We start from the raw sequence: 16,863 nt of genomic DNA on the forward strand, positions 1-16,863 counted from the left end.
TATAATTGTACTTATTGCTATGCATTAGGATTTTTATTTCTGTTTTTCTATATAATTAAAAAGTCCCTTTTCATCTTTGTAGCTACAGCAATTGGTCTATTGCCTGGCACACTGTATGCATTCAATAAATGTTCATTAAGCAAACTGATTTGTAAAATCTGTAGACCCAGAGAAGTTTTATTATCTACCTTCTTCTTTGGCCTGTAATGCTATATACATTGGAAATAGAAACATGAAAATTTATATCTTCAGGCTACTGGTAGAGTCTGTAAACAAGTCAGGATGGCACCTGGCATTTTGCCAGAGAAATGTTAGAGTCTGTAAAAAATGTCTGGATGGTGCCTGGCAAAATGCCAGAGGGAGTGGTTTGTGAAGTAACACCAGTGAGCCATTAAGTGTGGAGATTCCTTATTGGTTGACTGATGTATCTAGTTTATGCTAATTAGATAAGCTGTGTGGAATGTATAAATACTGCTCCTGTCCTGCAATAAACGGCTTCCACTCCTGCTGTATCAATCTACACAAGTTGTTCGTCACCCCCCGGTTATTTTGCCCAGCCAGCCGGGCTGCGGCAGGCTACTGAGAAAATTACCTAAAATTTTTGTCTAGGCTGGGCACATGCCTGTAATCCCAGTGGCTGAGGCAAGAGGATGGCAGGTCTGAAGCCAGCCTCAGCAATTTAGTGAGCCCTGTCTCAAAAAATAAACAGGACACAACTCAGTGGTAAAATTCCACTGGATTCAATCCCCAGTGAGCCCCCCCCCAAAAAAAATCTAATATGAAATCTTCTTAAATCTCAAATAATTATTGATAAAAGGTTATTTTAAATACTATTGAGTGGTTTGAATTTGTAATGCTAGCTTCAAATATCTTATTTTCTGGAGTTATGCCAAAAATAATTTTCCTTTTTTATCCACATGTTCAGAGAATAAAGATAATTGGTCAATAGGACAGAACAAGTTTTTTTCCCAAAGAGTTCACATTCTGTGAAAAGACACAAACTCTTTCAATCAAGGTCCAAATGGAAAGCAAATATCACAATAGACTTTCTCAAGAGAAGAAAGTTAATGCAAGAGATAAGTTATAAAAAAATAGAGATGATAAACTTTTAAAAAGCAAGGTATTCAGAGTTTAATACAATTGGAAACCAGAGGATGGATTCACTTGGTTTAAAAAAACACAGCAGTCCTATTCAGTATGCTATGCTCAAGAGCTGTAGTCACCCAAAGCAGAGAAAGAAAGAAAGAGGACATAAGAAAAAGAAGTTACTCCCCAATTTTCCATTCTTTATCTGTTTCAGTTTCCCACTACTATTTCTCAATATCCAAATTCAGACAGAAGCCTGGGAAATTCAGCCTGAGGTGTTCATTTCTTCCCTCCTCCATGATAAACAACAGAGCAGAAGTCTAGGAATGGTTTTAATAGCTATCAGACCAAGGATCAGTACACAGTAAACAAATAAACAAATAGAAAAGTTTTAGATGACAAATATTAAAGTAAAAAAGGAGTTACATAGTTCTAAATGCCTTGAGTGGTCAGAGAATCACTGGGCAGGTTATGTTCAGTCTCACATCTGAATGAGAAGAAGGCATTAGTACAGGAATCTCCCAGAAAGGGCCCAAGTGGAAATGAACTACGTATGTTTCAAAAGCACCAAAGTGGCCAGAACGTCTGAATCAAAGTGGTTAGGTGGAAAATGATCCAAAATCAATTCTGAAAAAAAAAAAAAAAAAACAAAAAACAACCAAGAACAGGTTCTATAAGGACATTTTTTAAAGTACTGATTTTATTCAAAGTGCAAGGGTCAAGTCTTTGGAGGTTTTAAACAGAGAAGTAACACGGTTTGATTCACTTTTAAAAGATCAGTTGGGCTATTTTGCAGTGGTGAATGCATCATAGATGATAATAATAGTAGAAAGGACATGCTTTGGGACTGTTTTATAAAGACTAAGTAAGAAATGATAATGGCTTGAATTATGTAAGTCTTAATTGAAATGAAGGATATTTACCATATTTAAAATATGCTTTGTAAGTAAAAACAATAAAATTTCTTGATGGATTAGAAATGAGGTAATGCAATTAAGCACAGTTACTAAATCCAAAGGATTTTTTTTATAAGAAAAATGGCTAATTTGAAATACAGCATATATACTTACTCTCTTCTGCTTCTGCATTTTGCTTAACAAATCTCTTCTCTCCCTTCTTTTTCTCATGTTGTTTACAACATAAACATTCTCATTACATAAACATCTCTTCTCCTTGTGTCTCATTTGCTAATATTTTGTTATTATCATTTCACTTCAACACCAATAATACCTAAAACCATCTCATTACATAATATAATGAAGATTAGATAACTTTCATATTGTCCATGTCACATAGCATTCCCAATATAAGAAGAATATTCTCATTAGGAAAATTATATAATCCATTTCCTCATGGAAACATACAGATAATTAAATATGAAAAGTATTCAAATGAAATATGTGAATTTCTGACCTATTTGACCTTTTAAACTTGCATTTAGAATCTCATTATCATTAATGGTGACATTGGAAGGGAGTTAGTATTTCTTTATTTTATAATTTTTTTCAATAGTTGTCATATAAAATCTCATGAAAGAAAATACATACATTATATAACTTTTTATAGATTTGAAATTGCTGTTAGTATGCCCCCAAACATTCCCACATTATCTTGGAAAAAAATACTTATATTACCTACCTACCTATAGCAAAAACTATTCCCTTGATGCAATTTTTAATATATTTCTAAATACATACATTCTAAAATTTATATTAATAGAATATTGCTATGATTTAAATTATTTGTGGCCTCAAATTGTTATTTGTATAACTTTTTCTTTTATAATATTTTGGCCATAATATTGCAATAATAATTTGTTTTTTCCTTCCAGCAATGAGAATGGCATGAGAATGAAATACACAACAGAGTGCAGATAAAGGGCTAAGCTTATCAGGAAGCGTGCATAGATTCAGTACAAGGGCATGTTATTCATATTATTTTCTTCATAGATTGCCTACTTAATTTGAGTATTTCTATAAGTCATATATCCTAATGTCCTATCAGTTTAGATAACAAAACAGTAAAGTGGCTTTCAAAAATCCATTTCCACTATTTCTTCTACATATGTATAAAATTTCACATAGATGTATTTATACAGGAGCTAGTTTTCACATGGAAATACTGTACTGAACAATTTGGGCCACAAGCAACAAAAAGGAGCGTGCTTTCATTGCTCTTCATTTTCAGACCTAATATCTTAGGAGCCTTCTCAAAGAGACCTAAACCACCTTTCAATATGGACCAGAATAGCATAGTAAGTCTTAATTGTATTGGACTTAAAACTAAAGGAAGATATATTCAAATTCAACAGTGTGATTTTCTTAAGCATCTAAAATTGTTTTGGGCTTGTTGAAGAAAAACAATATCTTATTTTAATTCATAGAATAAATGCCTAGTGTGGCAATAAGAGAAACACAGAAGTAAATATTATGCAAATTAAATGAGCCAAGAGAGTATGGATAATTTATCAGAAAGGAAGTTGAAGAAAAGCCATTGAAGAATGGACAGGATTCTTAACAGGTAAAGACCAGCAAAATCATATTTGAAGATGAGAGAACAGCATGTGCTGTGGTTCTGAGAAAAGTGTGAAGGCATTGGAAGAACAATTTACCTGAAAGAACTGAAAAGTTTAAGCAAATAGTAACTTCATATACATTTCTTTTTAAAAATACACACTATACACCTGAAATATGATGTGTGCATTCATATGTATGTGTATATGTATATATAAGTATTTTTTTTTCTGTAAGAGGCAGGTTGTCATTCTGTAACACAACGTGGTAGAATTGAGAAGATAATGCCAGAAAACTAAGTTTGTACTCTTACAGAAGATCTTAAATGGTAGAATGCAAATGTTTAAGTAAGGGGAAAGAGCACCAAACTGCAAACCACAGCCTGAATTTATTCTTCCTAAATGTGGGAACTTCTGGAGTGTAAATCTATATATTAGTAAACCAGGAGTCTGAATACTCAAAGTGTTTTAATAAATAACACAATAATGGTATGAAGGTCATTTGAAGCTCATGTATGATGCGTGATGGTGTAAGATATCTGTATTATATTATTGAATTTGAGAAAAAAATGGGATATATAAGATTTTATCACAGGTAACACAGCAATAATTACATAGTAAGAATGCTTTTCTGAAATAGAAAACTATAGCTGTTGTGCAAATGAGAAGTTTTAAGAGTGTGAAGTAAGACAGAGGCAATGATAATTAAAGATTGCTGATTAATGAGACTAAGAGAGAATTAATGGGTTTTAAGATGTTGGGAGAGAATAAAGATTTTAATTAAAACTCATTAGGAAAATAATAAAGAGAAGATAAATCAGGTAATCTATTTATTGTACTACTGCTTTGGGTATTTACTAGGCTTTTTTTTTTTTGGCAGGGTACTGAAGATTGAACCCCCAGGAACCCTCTACTACTGAGCTATATCCCAAGCCCTTTTTATTTTGAGACAGGATACTGCTAAGTTGCCCAGGCCAGCATGTGTGTGTGTGTGTGTGTGATTACTATATATATGTGCTTAGTTAGTACCTAGTTTTAATATTGCCTATATAGTGATAGATAGGTAGGTATGTGGGTAGGAGGTAGATAGATAGATAGATAGATAGATAGATAGATAGATAGATAGATAGATAGATAAAGTGTTTTAACATTGCCTAGTAACTACCATGTTCTCTGTTGAGGATATGAATATGTCCATGTTTTCATAATCCAAATGAAAATCCAAAATTTAAAGCAAACATTACTTTTGTTCTCAAGGAGAGAATAAATACCTACAAATTTCTATCCTGTCTGATATCTCTTTTGCAGCTTCAGATTTTTCCATTTCCTCAATTTTTTCTGCTTCTGATAAAAAGAACAGGTAAAGCATTTCTGCAGAAAAAAAAAAGTCTATGAAAGCTAAAGATTTCACAGGCTGGGCTTCCACAGACATTTGGTTGTAATTTTAAGAGACATTTAAATTTTTAATTTATTTTTCAGCATAGAAGATGCTGCCAGCTTTTATATCTCTTTGGCAGCATTTCCCTCTTTAAAAGCCTGTTATGTTCCACAGGCATTTCAAATTAGAAACAAAGCTTTTAAGACTTCAAAACACAGCTGCTGGGACTTTCACCTTGGAGATTATAACATAAAATGGTAAGCAAAATATAGCAAGTAAGATACCTTAGTTCTTCAAGGTTTTTCTTATAGATTTCCTCAATGATTATAAAATTATTGATTTTATGAATAAAAGATTGTTTTTCATCCACTGTCTGTAAGTCATTTAGTTTTATGATGAGTTTGAGGTCACGCTATCCATTCAGTCATGTGATCAGAGAAATTAATGGAAAAATGCTGAAGATGCAGTTGTGCTATTTAATTAATTCAATTCATTAAATATATCTAACTTCCTTTGTCAATCATTACAGTAATATATATGAGTCTATTATATCTGATTTCCACTATCTTACAAGTAGAAGAATTTCTCAACAACAATGAAAAAATATTCAAAGTATTCTAATGAAGTCACTCAAAATGCTAGGGAAGAGCCAAATTGCAACTGTTTAGAAAAATAAGAAGGTCTTTAAGTGGGTACTTAAAAGTATACAGGATGACACAAGTAAAAAAAAAAAAATACTGGGATCGGAGATTCCAGGAGGGGAAAAGAAACAATAAAACCTAGTAAAGAAGTCAGAGAAAATCAGATATATCGAAGGCACACTATGTGGAGTAATTCATCACCACAGCAAATACAAATGGGAGATAAACCTCAAAAGACTGGAGCTATTTTGAGACATTATGGATGACAAAATTGAATAGTTTGTGTATATGGAAAGCTTAAGTTGGAAAAACAGATTATTATAGATGTTAGGTAGAAGACTGATATGGCACCAACATACATATGGATAAGAAGAGGAAGAACCTGTAGCTAGGAAAGCTCACATTACAATGTTCTAAAAACATGTAAAGGGTGAACTAAAATGAAAACCATGGAATTAGAGATGGAGGGCTGCTGTTCTCACCTGTGAAAAATAAACATCTTAGTATTTGAAATTTATCTTTCTTTGAGGAGCAAATTCATGAATATTTCTACCACACAAGAAAAATGATGAAAGAATAAATGCTTTGTGATTGTAATCAATGCTCTAGAGAAATCTTTCAATATATTGGTAAAATAACATGTATTTGAGAATGTATATTACTATTTACAGGTTAAGTTTTAAGAGGTTTTTGTTTTTGTTAAATACATACAAAGTTCTTTTTTCTCTCCTCTGAAATATATGAATCTACAAATTCTTTAACTGCTGTTTTTTTTTTTTGTTGTTGTTGTTGTTGTTGTTGTTTTTGTTTGTTTTGTACCAGTGATTGAACCCAGGGGCGCTTAACCACTGAGCTACTGCCCCAGCCATTTGTTTGTTTGGTTAGTTTTAAATTTTGAGACATGGGTCTCACTAACTTGCTTGGGGCCTTGCTAAATTGCTGAGGCTGATTTGGAACTCAGGATCACTGCCTTAACCTCTTGGGCCACTGGGATTACAGGCATGCACTAGCATGCCTGGTTTAACTGCTGTTTATAAAGTGGTGATATTCTTATAGTTGAGGCTACTCTTAAAGACAATCTAACCCATTCTCCTGCTAAAGATCCCCAATTTCCACTTCTACTTGAAGATTTCTTGCTCCAGATATATTTTTAATTGGCATACCTGAAGTAATAATTAGCAATTTTGAAAATGCACTGTACTGTATTATGCTTTTGCACAATTCCTTTGGTTTGTACCTGGGACATGTAGTAATGCTAGGTAGAAATCCTATAACCAGGCAGATTCAGAATCATCAATCTCAAAAGAATACTTTAAATTACTTAGCAAGGCAACATTTTAGTCCCAGGCTTGCTCTCCCGTTCTTGGTAACAACTATTTTCCATTTGTTTCTCTCAGTCTTAAACTTGGACTAGGTCACTCTTTTATAGGTTTTAACAACTTGCCATCACAGATGGATAGGTGGCCTAAATGAAATAGTTCTGTTGGAACCATGATGAACCAGACAGAAACTACGCAGCCAATGGGGAGCTGCAGTTAATTAGTTCATGTTGTCATGAAATTATGTTGGCTTAAGTTGCCAGATACAACCAGGGAATAAAAAAACTCTGTGGACAGAGTGTGTGTGTGTGTGTGTGTGTGTGTGTGTGTGTGTGTTTGCACATAAACACATGAAAGATAGACAGAGAGAAAAATACATATAGATATCTCTCCTGGGTTTTAAATGTCAGAACCCATTTTTAAAATGCATACATGCTTAAAACAAACATCTCCAGTCCAGGTAAGGCTGAGTCACTGCCAATTCACTCTCTTTACAGAAGAGATCTGGCTTCTTTTTATCTCCTCAACTCCTCAACTTTATTTTATTCTTAGCTCTATAACTGAGCTTCATTGATCTTTATTTTCTTGGAATAGCTCATTAAGCCCTTCTTCAATATAACACTCTTCCTTTCCTGCATGCTAGCCATATATAATTTTTCCAATATCAACAGGTGTGATATCTAAAATCAGGTTGGTTTTCGCATTACAACATTTATTATCTTTTATAGGATCTCATTTTTTACCTTATTTTTTTACTTCTGAATACTTACTTAGATTTGTTATTACATCTGCCTAACTTTAAATCCACTGCACTTAAAGGAAATTTAATTCCCTATATTAGTATTACATTACAACATTGTTAAGTCTATTTTCAATGAACCATTCACATAACTGGCAAATAATGGGTCCAAGTTTTAGTAATAATTTTCCTATCATCTTTTACCATACCAGCTGTTTTGATTAGAGAACTTACATTGTCTCCAGATCTATGATTCCTATTGTGCATACATTATTTCAGTTAATCTTCTCCTAAACCAATAAGATAAGTGATTTGATTTCCATTTTCAGATTTTAAGATACCTCCTTTTGCAAAAGAAGGCAATTCACGTCAAAGATGGGATTTGGATAGTTTGTTGGAGTTTTAGACACTGATTAAAGGACAAGATTTGTAGTCCTAACATTATGAGTTCAAATGCGAGTTCCATCAAATTTTTAAAAAGTCAAACAGAGCTTCAGTTTCATCATTTGTAAAATGAAGCTAAAATAACAAGTTTTTACATGATTTTATAAGAAAGGAGGCATGTAAAAAAGAATCACTTAGTAAATTGCATACAATTATGGAGCCTCTAAAGTATAACTATTAATAATTGAATCTGAATTAACTGATTTTAATTGACTTATTTTATTATGAGTAAATTTAACCAGATCTGAGACCTTTTGAATTTCTCTTTGGTATATATCTTCAAACATTATTATCTATTTTAAGTTTGAGAAGTAAAGTTCCATAAATATTTTAGAAAAATACAATTATGTTCATGTTGAAGTAAGATTATAATTTTCTATTTGAAATATAGTAAAATATAGCCTTAAGTCATCTTGAAAGATCCAGGTGACAAAATTTCCTCAGATCTATATTCTAAGAGCTATCTTTTGGTTCCTAGAAATATTCTTTAGGGTATGGTTTGTACTTCACATAAACAATATAAAGAAATAACAACTGTAAATATAAAAATATAAAGGTTTTAAAGTGTTCTTTGGTAGTTAAGTATATTTCATTGTATATTATATACATTCTCTAGGTTGTTGGGAAATGTAATTTCAAATTAATAAAATAAATACTAATTTTAGGATCATATAAAATTAATATTACAAGTTATGATTATTTTTAAGACACACAAATAAGATGTATATGGAATATCTGCTGAAGGATTTCATGTGCATTGCCTCAGTTGGAATTCACCATTGTATGCGATTAATTTTTTACACATTACAGAAGAGGAAATTTGGGCAGACAGGATTGAGCAACATATTCAAGATCAGACAACTAATTAATAAGCAGCAGAATTTGAATGAAAATATATATCTTTATAATATAAATCCCATGATTTTTCACTTACTATATGGCAAGCAATTAATCATTTAATTTCAAAAAGAATGTCCTGATAAAGACAACATATTACTTAACTAGTCACACTAAAATAATGAATGATCAATGGAATCTAGCTGCCATAATTTGAAGTCACCAGGTTTCCATTTCCATATTATCAGTTATTTTTAAAAAATTAAATTCAAATAAACTCTGACAAAATAAATTATAAAATAATTTTAAATATTACCTAAAATCTGATCCAAGTCTCTTCCCATTTTCTGGTTCTCCTGGATCTGGACATAAATTGGAAGCTGTTTTAATACCTCCCTCATTTACTGTAGCAGCAAGAAGAAAAATAAAAACAAAATATTTATAATTAGAAATTAAGAATGATATTAATTTTAAAATTTACACAAAACTTATATTCTGTTACTATAATCACTATGTTTTTACTATAGAAAATTAAAATACAATTTTATAGAAAAATAATGAAGGTAAAAAACTTCTTCCTCTTTTTATGGACCTATCAGAACCTAAATTTAATATTTATATTCAATGACATACTACTCTGAATATTAACTCGTTAGTATCTAGCACTTTCTTTTTTAATTTCAATCAAATTGCAAGACACATTTCTAGCTTATCAGTGTCAGAGTTTCCATTAATTATTGATAGTACAGAGATCATTACCAGTTATAACACTGTCATTTGGAACTTTGCTGTTTTTTGGTTTTTGTCCATGATTGGGATTGAACCCAGTGGTTCTCTATCACTGATCTTCATCCCCAGATCTCCTTATATTTTATTTTTGAACAGGATCTCACTAAATTGCTCAGGTTAGCTTCAAACTTGCAATTTCTCTGCCTTGTTCTCCCGAGTAGCTAAGATTCTATTGAAATTCAATGTTGGTGGATACTTTTTGTTTTCAAAGTTGCAATTAAAAATAAGACCATACAGGAAAAATTTAAAGTTATTAACATTTCTGTATTTGGTATATAACAAAATAATTTTGTCTTCCAATACTAAGGTAAAACAATGATGTGGTACTAAGCATGTCATTGAATTATGATATAATGCTAGAAACCAAAATAATGGCTTTACCCTCAAGCAATTTCTATAACTACATTTTACATGACTATTGTACAGATTTTCATCGGTTTATTTAGAGCACTCAGTTATTGAAGGCTTTTTTTTTTTTTTTCAGCGAATGTGGTCACATTGGATGCTTAAATTCCCAGGATATATTTTTTAATGGGAAGATAATAAAGCCAGATAATTCTGAAATATTTGAGTGATATTGTTTTATAATTCAATCTTATAGTGAACTGGAGAGTATTTCGATAATTTTGCTCCTTTATTAGTTTGCTCTTTTAAGAAAACATAGTGCTTAAGGACAAACACCAGAGGAAAATTCCTAAACCTTATAATTGTTCTTGTCCTGCACTCTGGATTAGAACCATCTGTAGATCTTTCTTTAAAGATTAAAAATGCATAGTTCTAGCTCTGGATATTCTAATACAATTAGCTTATAGTAGAAACCTGGGCATCAATTTTTGTTTTTTAATATAACTTTCAAGATGATTCTAATGTAAAGTTAAAGTTGAGAACCACTGGACTTGTGGATTGTTTAGTTAGAACTGGTCATTGGGTTGACACTAATTCATCAGATAGGAAGACAGCTATCAAATGATAGTCCAGCAGTCATGGTTGTGGTAAAGGTACCCTCTTCTCAATTAGATATAAAATTATTTTTTCTAATTTTCACCAACAATATCTTTCTTGCACCTTTATTATATACTCACAGATTCAAATAATGTAATATTTTTATTTTTCTTGGTCCTTTAATTTTTTTAAATTCCTTTTGCCATTTCTGGGGTTTTTGGTCACTGTCTTACCTTAGCTGATTTCACTAATTCAAAGGAACTGGCCCAGAGCCCTTCATATTTTGTATTTCCCTCAATGCTTAAAAACCTACTTCTTTGTCAATGATTTCTAATATAGGATTTTGCATCTTTTCCAAAATTTCCTGCTCCATCAATAGCCATTATATCATCCCCAAAATTTCCAATTGCTATATCATGTGTCAGCTCAAATTCAACCTAATCACTTTGATACTTTTGTGACAACATTATTATTTATCTTCAATCTATCTTGAATACTAGAAGAGGACCGAACTTCCTAAAACATAGTTATTTTTTGTTTTAATTACTATACAAATCTCCAATGAGTCAACTAGATTTCTACTGTTTCTAATACTTCTAAACACATATGTCCTAGTTGTTTGATTAAAACCAACACATAAAAACTGTTTTTAATAAACTAAGCATTTTCTATGGGAAGTATTAACTTTATAATTTTTGAAAAGCTATTGATAATACTGTAGAATGTATTATTAAAATGTAACTTTCTTTTAGCGAGTGTTGTAGATGATGAAAACAGGTGGCATAACATACGTTTAACTACTTTAGTATAATACAATATATAAAATGGATTAAAGATTAATGTGCAAGTGGTTTATATACATTAGAAAATAAAATTATGAAAAAGTCTTTTTTCGTATTTTACATTTTTTGTATCAAAAAGTAAGACCATGTCAAATATTTGTATATGAATTTGAATGTTAGTACATCCAATTATGTGTCTTCTATATCTATTTTATATTTTAGTTCATTTGATCCTCACAACAATCTTACAGGAAACTACTATTAGAATTTTGCACCTCTTCAAGGCAAGGAAACTGAGGCATTGGGAGGTTAAGAAGTGAGTCAAAATCATTTGCCATTTAATGCCAGAGTCTATATTTAAATCCAGGCCAACCTTTCAGCTCGGAAGACCATCTAAGACATCTCAGCAAGGCAGAAAATAAAGTCATTTTCTAAAATTCAAAACACTTTTACAAATATTTTCCATTAAAATACAGAGAATATTCATGATTTTCACCACATTTACATAATTAATTTCAATTCTTATGAATTTAATTGTCAGGTTATTTCTATGTGTTTGGAAACATCATTTAAATCACTGATTTTGACATCTGCAATAGATGACAGCCTTTCCAAATTAAAATACAGGGATAATGAGAGAGTTTCTGCAAGCTACATGTACTAAGTGTCTGTTAGTTGTAAATGTTCAAAATAAAATATAAATTAATATCAAAATGTATGATCTTTTCTTTTCTCTGATGTTTAGCTATTTCAGAATTTCCCCGGATTAAATGATATCAGACATTCAAACAAGGTTAGTACTCATGGAATCAACTGCTTTCACTACACAATGCCATTGAAATGACTAGATAGATTTAACATTTTTATTTCTTTTAATTTGAGTAGTAATTTGCAGAATGGTAAAAACATCAATGCTCTTTAAAATTTATACAGAGTGTTGTCCCTTGAAAAGGACATCTGCTAGGAGAAAGCCCTTTTTTCTATGGTCTTTAAGAATATTTTTATTATTAGTAATATTAATGAAATGTGCATCTTTTTCTCCACACACCAGTAAAGAGATGAATGAAATTTATAAGATTTTAAAATTGATGTATTTATTATAACACACAAGTATCTTTTGTTTCAAGGATCTTAATTTTTGTGTTATTGTATTGTTATTTTATTATTTAACTTAAACACACTATTAGTCAACATCAAAATATAATATTGTTATTATAAACATGTTTTCTAAAGTTTATGATATTATATAGCACACTGAATACATTAAAAATAAAAATAAGTTGACTCTAACTAAATTCACCTCTATATTACCTCTTCTAGCTGCCTACATTGCTACTTTTCTCATGATTTTATTTAGTTTTTAATATTTATCCTAATTTTTAAAATATTTGCTTTTGTATTTGGTTCTGAACTCAAACATCATGGATGTCAATGATGTTATTTTATACTAATACATTTTTTATTCTACAAAAAATTACCTTTTAAATCATTTAGCATCTCAATATACTGTTATATTCTTCAGGGCTAAGACGACTGTGTTTTATTTACTTCTTAAATTTTATTCTAACATGATGTTGCCATCGAGAAACAATGGAATGTATAAATAATAGGAATGAATGAAAGTGTGGATTTGAAATAGGAAAGAAAAATATAACCATTTATAGGAACCTTATAGTTTCTTTATCCACCTTAATATTCTAGAAGGGCTTCAGATAAGTAGGTAAAAATACTAGCCAATAAATTTTGTTTTTTAAATATTTATAATTTCAAAACTATTTTTTTTCTTGTCAAATTTACAATTTTGAGGATAGGTTGGGCAACTCTTTGTTATTTAGAGTAACAAAGGATGAATGGAGCAACTTAGAGTTCTGGTATTAAAGTTGAAATAAAAACTGAATTAGCTATTGAAACAACTAAACTATCCCTATCAGCATTACTGAACCTTCCTGAACATTTTGGTCATTCATTTCTCAGTTAAACTGTAAAAAGACAGGTTTTCGCAAATCTGCATTTCAGGTCATCCATGCTTATACTCGCTGATGCCCATGTGTCAGCAATAAAACTTATTTGGTGTTTAAGGAACATAGACTTTCTTTCTTTTTTTTTTTTTTTTTTAATTTGAAAGCCAAAACTCAGATAAAAGTTGTCTTTCTTTTATTTTGTCCTGTGTTAACTAAAGATCAAGAGATGAAAACTTGAATGCTTACTTGATAATAAAAATATAATGATAAAAATTGAAATGATATAGCCATTTGCTATAAACAACCATATTTTTAAATTCTGTTATACAATACTTAAGAAACAAACTGTAGTAAAAAAATTTTTTTAAATAATGATGGCTTGCCAGGCAGGCACAAAAGTGCACTCCTGTAATCCCAGCAGCTTGGGTTCCTGAGGTAGAAAGATCAAAAATTCAAAGCCAGCCTTAGCAATTTAGCTAGACCCTGTCTAAATAAACAAAAACAAAACAACAACAAAAATGGGATGGATATATGACTCAGTAGTTGAGCTCCACTGATTTCAATCCCTGGTACAAAAAATAATAATTATAATAATTGTTGGCTTGCAATTTTGTAACCATAAAAAGTTTTCTATAAATACTTGGTTTGTATTGATGTAGAAATAACTTATATTAAAAAAAAAAGTAAGGAAAAGCATTTTCTTTTCTTTTTTTTAACATGAAGAACAATGGAGAAAGGCAAAAATATGAGGTAAATTAAGCATTATTTCCTTCATATGAACTTTTTGTCTGACAATCTTGAAATAAATATTCAGGGGTTGGTTGGTTTGTTTTAGGTAACACAGTAATACAAATAATTTCCTTTTATTTCACCATTAGACTCCATAACAATGAAATATATATTTCCACTAAGGCAACATACCAATAAGTATAGAGTTATTCACATCAAATAATACCTTGACAAATCCCAGATATCTTAGTATAGATATATTCAATTTCTCAGAACATCTTGAAGTTGAAAGCATGCAGCACATAAAGTAACACTTGTATAGATAAGTGAGAAAAGGAAAACTAGTCTTATAATTCTAGTTAGAATTCCAAAACAGATATGTGGGTCAGATTTAAATATTGGGAAAATTTTAGTAAACATATTATTTGGTACTATAAACATTTTACTTCCATTTCATATTGACATAATGAAATTTACTATGTTGGAATCATCTGAACTGGCAAATTTTTCTATTTATATTTTTTATTATAGGATATATGCATTTCTTTCCAAAATGTATCAACTGATTTATGTCTGAATCATATTGTAATGTTATTTTCCACAAAATGGACAGTATCAATCTTGAAAATAGGTTTTTACCCTAAAATATATGAAGAAACCATAATTATACAGCTTCATACCTTGAAATAAACTATGTGTGCTTTCCAAACAGATTACTTAATTTGATCAATGATCTCCTATTAATATTTGCTGTTTGGGATTTAGAATTTTCAAGTCTAACTAAAAAATGTAAAGATCAGATATTAAAATTGTGAAACCATAAAATATTTAATAACACAAGAGTTCCTAAGTTTGTTTCTTGATAATTGACATAAAAACTCAATTCATGCCACTTACTATTTATATGTGTAACTCAATAAACACAGGCAAATAACTTTTTTAATAATTCTAATAAATGGTTTTACTTAAAGAAATCGTTAAAATATTTCACTGGGATTTGGAAATGAAGAAAAATACACTTGAAAATATACTTTTGTTGAAGAATCAACAATAGTGACATACATAATTTTCAAAAACTTCTCTCATTTTCTATCAACATACTGTTTTTAGAAGTTATGTACTATAACATAAATGGCTTGTTTCAAAGGTCCAAACATGGATGCAAGTAAACAGGGAGGTGAGGAATTTTTACCAATTACTATTAACTTGTATCACAAACATGTATAGCTTTACCAAAATCATTTTCCATGTTGTTTATGGTAATACAGATGTATGCTTCTAATTCAATGATTCTTTTAATCTGGGATTATGAGATGGGCATCAGATTATCTAAAAACATGAATTTGTGAAAAAAATTGAATATTTCAGACCATGAGATTTTCAAAGGAGTAACAATTGATTTATAAAATACTAAGGACAGTGTTTGAATAAATTATATCAAATTAAGAATACGTTTTCTTAAATGAAATTGCTTTTACATAAATATGCCTTAGAATTTATTTTGTAGAAATTTAGATGTACTCAAATAAGAATTCCTACAGGAAACCATCAATTTTAGAAATTTTATTCATTTTTATCTCACAATCCAGAATTACAAAACTTGACTGTCATCATCAAATGAGGTCAAATATGGAATATATTAAAATTCTGAATAAATTTTAGCAAGAACAATTTGAAGTTGGAAAACCCCTGAATTAAAATCCATTAACTCAATAACATTTAAATACATAAAATATAAATAACCATCATGCATGTTATATAAATATTAATGCAGTTAATTTGGTAAATACACAAATATTTTGATAAAACACACAAACAACACAAACACCACAAACTTCACTCTTGCACTAGAGAAAGTAACAAAAAAGGAGTACACTCACAGATAGAAAACTTGTTGCTGTTGTCTTTCCCTGGAAACAATTTAAATCCTCTAGATTTAAAATCTATGGCCTTTTTCACTAGTTAAAAAAACAAACAAAAACATGTATCAGGAAATACAATTCAAAAATGAAATTCAAGTTAACAAATTTTGTTAGCATGGAAGTATGCAAGTTTAAAGAAATTGCTTTCTTAAGCCTGTATAGGGTAATCACCTAGTAATATAAGCAGTATAGAATTTTAAATATTCTCTAGGGAAAAACCTGCATATACACATAAATATTTTTAAAAACTATCCAAACTTTTACATAAAACCAAAATCTAAGCACTTTATCATAAACCACTTGGAGTCACCAAATTGTATGGAATAAATTTAACTAGAAAAGCAAATAATACTGGGACATTAGTATAGCAGAAAGAATTTAATAAACTTGGCTTAAAAATTAAATTAAAAATTTAAATTACCTAAAAATTTAACTTATTTGAAATATTAGGAAGAATTTAAGAAAATAACATAATTGGAAATATTCAAAATACATTTTAATAATTTGGCCACTAATTTCCATTCATTAACATTGCTTTTGACACTATGACTGATACAAAATGTGTGGAAGTGAATCACAAGTATTTGGAATCTTGCACTATTTGAATACTTGCAACTTTCTACTACTTCTAATCTTAGGTATAGAAAATCAATATCTTTAAGATGAGGTATCACATTTTGTACTATATCAAAATAGATATAACTGGATAATCTAAGAAAAAATAAATTCATATTAATCCAGTGGAGTCACCTATAAATTTTTTAAAATTTAATTTTAATATG

At 30.1% G+C, this 16,863-nt stretch overlaps 1 protein-coding gene across 6 annotated transcripts in view; it reads right to left on the reverse strand.

Annotated features, from left to right (window-relative positions):
* Csmd3 (CUB and Sushi multiple domains 3) overlaps nt 1-16,863 on the reverse strand; it is a 1,105,037-nt gene that overhangs the window by 686,279 nt on the left and 401,895 nt on the right. For 4 of the 6 annotated variants that reach the window (XM_048802035.1, XM_048802033.1, XM_015486278.2 and 1 more), the window contains 2 exons: nt 16,040-16,117; nt 9,273-9,360 (listed from right to left, as the gene is read on the reverse strand). In XM_048802035.1, coding sequence (XP_048657992.1) covers nt 9,273-9,360; nt 16,040-16,117 — 166 coding nt within the window. The remainder of the gene's footprint in view (nt 1-9,272; nt 9,361-16,039; nt 16,118-16,863) is intronic. The other 2 variants (XM_048802036.1, XM_048802034.1) reach the window with 1 other exon arrangement.

The sequence above is a fragment of the Marmota marmota genome, unplaced genomic scaffold (genome assembly GCF_001458135.2).
Source record: "Marmota marmota marmota unplaced genomic scaffold, marMar, whole genome shotgun sequence".
NCBI classification, from domain to species: Eukaryota; Metazoa; Chordata; class Mammalia; order Rodentia; family Sciuridae; genus Marmota; species Marmota marmota.